Source organism: Arachis hypogaea, chromosome 13, assembly GCF_003086295.3.
Source record: "Arachis hypogaea cultivar Tifrunner chromosome 13, arahy.Tifrunner.gnm2.J5K5, whole genome shotgun sequence".
In the NCBI taxonomy this organism is placed as follows: Eukaryota; Viridiplantae; Streptophyta; class Magnoliopsida; order Fabales; family Fabaceae; genus Arachis; species Arachis hypogaea.
In genome coordinates this window covers 31,809,378-31,817,470 of record NC_092048.1, presented here as the reverse complement: position 1 = coordinate 31,817,470, position 8,093 = coordinate 31,809,378, and the positions used below count along the sequence as shown (strand labels likewise).

Sequence of the window (8,093 nt, the reverse complement as noted above, 5' to 3'; positions counted from 1 at the left end):
GTTTCTATAAACATAACGTGCGTGACATTGTTCTCGTCAGGTGCAAGTATTACTACCACATATTTTCATTGCTACATACATTTCATTCAATTTATCTTTGGTGAGAATGTCATTTCTACTTTGTGTAGACCATGACAAATGAAAAGGACGAAAGAATCAGGGACCACCGACCCCTAACTCAAAGTTGTTGCGGGGTGAGAATTCGTGCAAGACTAGATAGAAAAATTCAGAAATGGAAGGTTGTTTCGTTCTACGAAGAGCACTCTCATGGATTAGTTGATCCGCTGGACGTTAGCATGATGCCTGAGTATCGCACATTCAGTGTCTCAGATAAAGCTTAGGCGAAGAATTTGCACAACATAGGCATCAGGACCTGTCACATCTTGGGATACTTGGCTGCTCAAAAAGGTGGATATGCAAACTTGTCATTCAACAAAAAAGATATGTACAACCTCATTACTCAACATAGGAAGGAAAAGGTGAAGGGTGGTGATGCAAATGCTGCAATAAGCTACCTGAGAGGTAAAGCTGGGAACGATTCTTATTTCTTTGGAAAGTACACATTAAGTAATGAGAATCGATTAGAAAATTTGTTCTGGGCTGATGAGACTAGCTGTATTGATTATGAGTGCTTTGGGGATGTCTTGACATTTGATTCGACTTACAATAGGAACGTCTACAATAAACCACTTGTGATATTTTCTGGTAGCAATCATCATGGGCAGACCGTCATATTTGGATGTTGTCTTCTTGTTAATGAGGATATTTGTTCATACAAGTGGCTCTTGGAAACTTTTTTGGAAACAATGGGGAGTAAACACCCTACGGCAGTTGTCACCGACGGAGATCTTTCAATGAGAGAAGCCATTAAAAAGGTTTTTCCTTGTGCAACACATCAACTATGTGCATGGCACTTACATAGGAATGCATGCGAGAAAGTTAAGAACAGTGGATTTCTGAATGACTTCAAGAAATTGATTTATGCTAATGTGAGTGTTGAAGAGTTTCAAGTCATGTGGGGAGACATGGTGGCGAGGTATAACTTATCAAGCAACTCTTGGGTCGACCAAACTTATGAGTTGAGGAATTTATGGGCTCTTGCATATTTGAGGGGCCAATTTTTTGTGCAAATCAGGACAACATCCCAGTGTGAAGGGATTAACTCTCTAATAAAAACATATGTGAGAAAGAAAGATACCCTTCTTGAATTCATCAATAACATGGAGATCGTTGTTAGCCATTACAGGAACAATGAAAGAGTTGCAGAGAAAATTTAGCTATTAATAATACGACGAATATTAATAATTCAAAAACTAATAATAAAGTTAACATAGATAAAATAATGAGCAAATTCATTCGATCCCAAGAATGTCAAAAAACAGTTGTACAACCCACCCGACACAAATTCTCCCCTAGCAACAATTCTGATAACCACACAAACGACGTTACTCTCAAGGAGCTCTTCAAACCAAATGTCTCCCCACGAAGATCATCTGAATTAGATTGGAATTCAAATACGGGAATATATATTGGTAAAAAGGGTACCTCATCATTTGTGATGCCGCGGCGTTCATGTGGCCCAAAAATTTCACAGGTATGTGTATAAAAACATGAATTTGTATTCTGATGACTCTGTTTAGTATTACTATTTTTAATTTTATTGTTTAATTACACATGATGATGGCTTCGTGTTTGCAGTGGATGCCCATTAGTTTTAGACCACCGGAGGACATGATTCTAACGACGGATGAACTTGCTTGTGCCGCTTATATTTTTTGCCCGGATTTAAAGTTTCAAGTTAATCGGTAAATCCTTATAACACTATTCGATTTGATGCAAGTCTAATTTATACTTTCGTAACAACAATTTCTTGAACTAAATATTTGCATGTGTATTCGTAAAGGGATGAAGTACTGGTGTCAACTCGTACCGCATATGCAAATAGAGAAAGTTTAGCCACGTTAATTCCAGGAGAACAAGTCATCCAAGATGTAAATATCTATTTTTTATTATTTAACATTAAAAAAGTACAAAATGTTAATGTTATGTATCGTAAAATTAAAAGTATACAAATGTATTTGTTTGTAGGTTATAGATTCCCTTACTTGCATTCTCACACAAGAGTATAAAATCTTAACAAATTGCCATCTGTATGATCTTTGCCAACAACCTTTTCGGTAAGTTTCAGTACAAAAATACCCCAAAAAAATATGTATTTGATATTTTGTTTGGATTAAGTTTCAAGCAGCATATGAATAATTTGATGTATTATTTTTTATGACAATATAATCAACAACTAGCACTTACATGGTCCAGACCACCCAATCAACTAAGGGAACAATATGCAGATAACTACATGTACAAGATTGAGTATTTGTCAAGGGTAAGTCCTTTAATTTTTAGTAAATAATATATGATTTATTTAATCCAAATTGTATGTTTATCTTAATATCATAGATTTACAATCCTCCTTATTTTGTAAATAAGTAGATTTTTGTCCCCATCAACGACCTCAATGAGCATTGGTTCCTGATGATCGAAGACATGAAAAAAGAAAAGATCTTTGTGCTTGATTCTTGTAAAATACCAGACAGAAACTATGGTAGGCTATTATCAGTTGAAACCATGGTAAGTGGTCCAGTTTGATTTTGTTAAAAGTAAAATTAGTTCTTCAACTTTTATTCTCTATTAATTTTGAATGTTTTGTATATAACGAAAAAAACACGACATCGTTTGAAATTACGATTTGAATTTGTATTTTAAGATCATTGCTACATTCGGTTTGTAAGTGATTTAGTAGTTTGTTTAATTTGAAATTAAGGTTCATTTGTTAACACTAATATCGAATTAATAATTTTTAAATTTTTTATAATCTATCCATTTTAGACAAGTAATAAAAATTAACCCGTTACATTGCTTGCACTACACAGTATCCAACTATATTTTATGTCACACAGGCTATATTCATCGAATGAATGTTAGAACACAAATCTTTCTACAATTCTAGTGAAATCACTGTACCTCGGATTTCTAAATTTCGTATCGTGGAACCGTCTGACCTGCCACAACAAAGGAAAGGCTCGTAAGTAATATTAGTTTAAATTTTTTTTACCGTCATGTCTATTGAGTTTGTTATGTACGAATCATGTGTTCGGTTAAACTGATGAAGTAGTACAATCACACATTTAACTAAACAGTAATGACTGCGGTATCTGGGTTGCTCAATGGATGAAAGAGTGCGGGTGGACTGATGATTTTGGCATCACGGTAACTAACTTTATTCATTTTCTAAATTATTTATTATTATTATTAGGAAAAAATGTAATATGTATCTAAGTGTGTATATATATATATATATATAATTCTAATTGCTTCGTACTTTTTAAAATTATTAGGTCTATGACAGTGATGGGATGAGGCTAGCAATCGACTTGGTTAGCAAAGAATTCAATATGAAGAACTCAAAAGTTATGGATAAGACACATGCATATATGAAAGATATACTACAAAAACAGTCACGACTGCAAAAGGATATATAGTTTTTTTTTTCTATCGCATTTTATATTTGTCGAGACACATCATATTTTGTTATGCATTTTTTAGCTTAAGTGATTCTTTTATTATAGGATATTTTGTTGCTCTAATCGAACCTATTGTTGAGTCATTTGATGTTTATTTCTGTGCTTAATAAAAGAGCTAATATCATTTAACTTTAATTTTTAGCTTTCAAGATAAATCCAAAGATATAACTTTTATGCATTACATAATTTAAAAGATACTTATTATATAGCTATCTAATAATATTCTGAACTTAAAGTAACTGTTGTTTCTGGATAGTAATCAAATGACGATCATGCTAATAAGAAGATTCACATTCGATTATGAAAATCAATCTTATTCTGAAGATATGATATCATTTTTTCTAAAAATGTAAAACCAAGCAATAAAGTATAATTTAATTAATGTGTATATTGAAATAAATGTTAATTGTATATAGTAGCAGCCACACATGGAATTGCAATGGCTGCATTTTGTCTCAATGTACTATATTACATTGCGACTTAAATATATAATTTTTTAGTTAAAAAACTTGCATTTATGTGCTATTTTTTATTAACTTAGTTCGAAATAATAAATTTTGATATTGTTTTATAGGATTACTGACATCAAATTTTGATAATTTGGCCAAAAATTATAAATGCTTTGTGTCTTAATTTTTCCAGCTAACCTTCAACAACTCATAAAAGTTAACATCATAGGTGGTTGTAGATTATAGTGATAGACAAGGGTAAAAGTTGCGATGATAATACGTGATGATAATTCATAACGATTGAGTGAAGAGAATGTAGCAGGAGAAGAAAAAAAAAATAAGAAAGAAGGCCAATATAATTTAATAGTCAATAATAGGTATGTGTATAGAGATTAGTATATAGTAAGAGAAAGAATATTGTTTAACATGGTGAAGGAATATTACAAAAATATAAATTAATGTTTTAAAAAAAAAATAAAGATAATTTAAAAAATTAAATATAAAATTTAAAAAATATTTTTCACCAATTGATATTATGTATGAATATAAAGAGTATTTTGAATATGAATTTTTATCTCTACTTCAAATTAGATACTATTAAAAATAGATAAGTAAAGTTAATAACGTTTATAAATAGTTAATTGTTTATAATGTTTATAAATCTTTAATTGAATTTTGTTATACATAATAACAACATAATAAATTTGTTTAATATCTTATTTAATTTAAATTTATAAATTTTATACAATATAAATTAAAAAACTTTTATACATTTTTTTGAACGTTTTTTATTTTTAATGTTTAAATTATTATATCCAATTTATAAGATTAAAATTAAAATTAGAAAAATTAATCTTTTAAAAAGCTACTAAATATATTAAACCGCTAATATAATATTTAAGCAGGTCAGTACACTAGACTTGAGTAGTGTTCCATTCAATTTAAAATCATTGTACATTATAAAAAATATTTTATTTTACCGCTATTATTTAACATGACTTTTTATAAAATACTGCAATATTGATAAGAGAAGTCCTTTTTTCCTTTTCATTTTTCGAAATTCAGTTTACATAATTTTCTATTTTTAGTCTACAGGAATTTTATAAATCCCTTTAAAAAATTTTTAATCTTGGGAAAATAGCCGTTCCTTTCAATTTTTTCCAAAATTTGGCGCAAAATGAAAACCTAAACCCGCCCAAACCAAAACATTCTTCTCAATCCTTCCCTAAATCCATTGTTTATGCTTCTCACCAGAATCTCTGTTTTGCTGAGCTTTTGTTCCCTAAATCCATCGTCTATCCTTCTCTAAACCCATCTTCTCGTCAGAAACTCTGTTCGTTGGCTGCTGCTGCTCTTGCTTGTTGTTCGCCTGTTGCCACACTTCCGACCTTCTTCCTTTGTCTTTATTTATCCTTGACCACTGAGCCACGACCCACCACACCCCTCGTTAACTTCCACTGCTTCCTCTGCGTCAACCCTCCTTGCACAGCCACTGCCAGCGTCATTCTGGCAACTTCTATCGCGCTACCGCATTCATCCCCTCTGCTCATTGCAACTGCTAGCTGCTCCAATTCTGAGTTCAACTAGCATCTCCCTCTCCCTATAACTCATTTTGTCAATTCACACCAGGTTTCATTTTCTTTTTTCTGATCTTGTAGTTGATGAAGTTTCTATGTTTCTATGTTAAATTTTGATTTTGTTGTTCGGATTTAGTTTGCATTTAATTGAATCTGAATTTTTAGGTTTAGCTTAGTTTGAATTAGGATTTTCAAATTAGAATTAACTTTAGTTAGTGAACTTTGAACATGTTGTTTTAGTTCTTGAGTTTGGTATTGTTGATGATTTGGATGATAATTCTTGATTGATTTTGGACTGTTGTACTCAAAATTGAAGAATTTGTACATTTGATATGTATACTCCCTAATTCACAATATGTGCCCTGATCTGATTAAATACACAATATGTGCCCTGATATGATTATGTGCGAGTGTAACTGCTTTCCCAGAGCCTGTGAGGCTAAATTTGCAGAGGCTTTTAAGATACTGGCATAGGTAGCTGCATCTGCAGTCTTTTCATCTCTTTGCATCTCAATGAATAGCTTTATACCTTCTTCAAGGTGTCCCTTATGAACATTATCCAAGATCAAGGCTGTCCAAGGAACTGAACTTTGAAGAGCCAAATTTGCAAAAATCCTATTTGCTTCCCCGAATTTGTCACATTTAGCATACATGTCAACCAAAGAATTAACTTGGGCAAACTTTATTTGAATATTCCCTAATTCTCTCTTAGTTACTCATATTGGGTTTTTTTACTTTTTCTTATTAGCTTGTGTTCTTTTTTTTTTAATATTAATGCCTTTAATATTGTATAAGTTAAGGACTTAATGAGTTACTTTGGCCTCATAGCTTGTGGATTGATTTTTTCAGGATTTGTCTTATCCTTTCCATTAATAGGCATGCTTTGTAAAGTGTTAGTGAACTTTGAATATGTTTTTTTAGTTCTTGAGTTTGGTATTATTGATGATTTGTAAATAATTCTTGATTGATTTTGGTTTGATGTGCTTAAAATTAAAGAATTCGTGCATTTGATTTGCTTGGATTGTGATAATTATTGTTTAATAAATTCATGCACGCCAAGTGTTCAGTGATATGACTCTATAACACTTTAGATTCTAAATTGCATGTTTGCTTGTGTATTATTGTTGTTTTGGATTCTAAATTGATATGCCTCTATAACATTTTCACAGTGGCTCTGTTCTCCAATTGCTCTTCAAGTTAGTGATTTTGGTTGTCTCTTCCTTCAATTATGGTCGCTATTCACTTCTCCATTTGTATCACTGCTATTGTTTGCTTTCACTTGATGTTCATTACTTCGTTGATCGCTGTTCGCTGTTGCTGTTCACGGCTTTGGATTTATCAATCAAGGAAAATAATCGTTGTTTTCTTTGGTATATGCTATGTTAATTAGATTGTTATAGTTCTTTAACCATGTTTTGATGTGTATTTTTACCATTCAACTAATAAAATAGTGTGGTTTGGAATATTGAACTAGAGCAGTGTTATGTTCTTCATGAATCAGAGAAGGGTCTTTCATCCTAATAATCAGGCTACGTATATAGCTTTTGGCTAATGGTAAAGGGTTTGATCTAATGATATGCATTTTTTTCTCGCAGGGATCGATAATTTGCATGTCTTATTTAGCTATGATTCCAAACTTGATATCTTTCAAGCAAGGTAATCGGTGAAGAATTTTGTTCTTATTTTTTTATTTTTAATTTTAATGCCTTTAATAGTGTATGTAGCAAAATTCAGGCCACTCATTTGTTATTGCTACTGCCATGGGAGTTGTGTTCGTTGGTGATACTCTGTATATTGGAAGGTACCATTTGTTCAATTTTGACATGAAAAAACAAGTATACTAATGCATATGAATCAGGAAATTGCTTTGTCATTTTTTTTTGTATGAATAATTCTTAGGTCTTATTGATGGAAAAATAAAAAGTGGAAAAATAGGTTTGGAAGAGATTTATCTCATAGCAAGTTGTAGCTCAAATCAAATTAGTTGAAATCGAGTAGACTCCTACACCGAACTAAAAAAGAATCAATAAATTGTGCATGAAAACATACATGGTTCAATGCTGGTATTTTTCTAATTAATTTGCATACTTAGCCTTTTGAAACTATATTGTGAATTTCTTAAAAATGTTCTTGTGAATTTTCATACTCATGCCGTACTTGGCCTTCATGGTTCAAACTAGTGGTTTATTGTTTTAATTTTTTAATTTGTGGAGTCTACATGTAAATCCATATAAATTGAAGTATAATGTCATTTTATTCTTTATTTGACAAGTTTATGATGAAAAAGGAAAAGAACTTTGGATGGAGCATTCTTTCAATTGGATTCTTTTTTGGTTTTATCCATGGCAAAATCTGGAATGAATTGTAGATGTTCCTTCACAGCATAGCATGATCTTGGGTATGTATTCCAACTCTATTGCTAATTACAACTTGTTTTTTGATAAATAAGTTTCTAATATGTTTTGGCCAGTGTATGTAATGACCTT

At 31.4% G+C, this 8,093-nt stretch overlaps 1 protein-coding gene across 1 annotated transcript; it reads left to right on the top strand.

The window, feature by feature from the left end:
* Positions 1 to 443: 443 nt before the first annotated feature.
* On the top strand, positions 444 to 1,277 carry LOC112733340 (protein FAR1-RELATED SEQUENCE 5-like). Its single transcript, XM_025782264.1, has one exon. It carries the CDS (start codon positions 444 to 446, stop codon positions 1,275 to 1,277), a length of 834 nt encoding a protein of 277 aa, XP_025638049.1.
* The last annotated feature ends 6,816 nt before the right edge of the window (positions 1,278 to 8,093 follow it).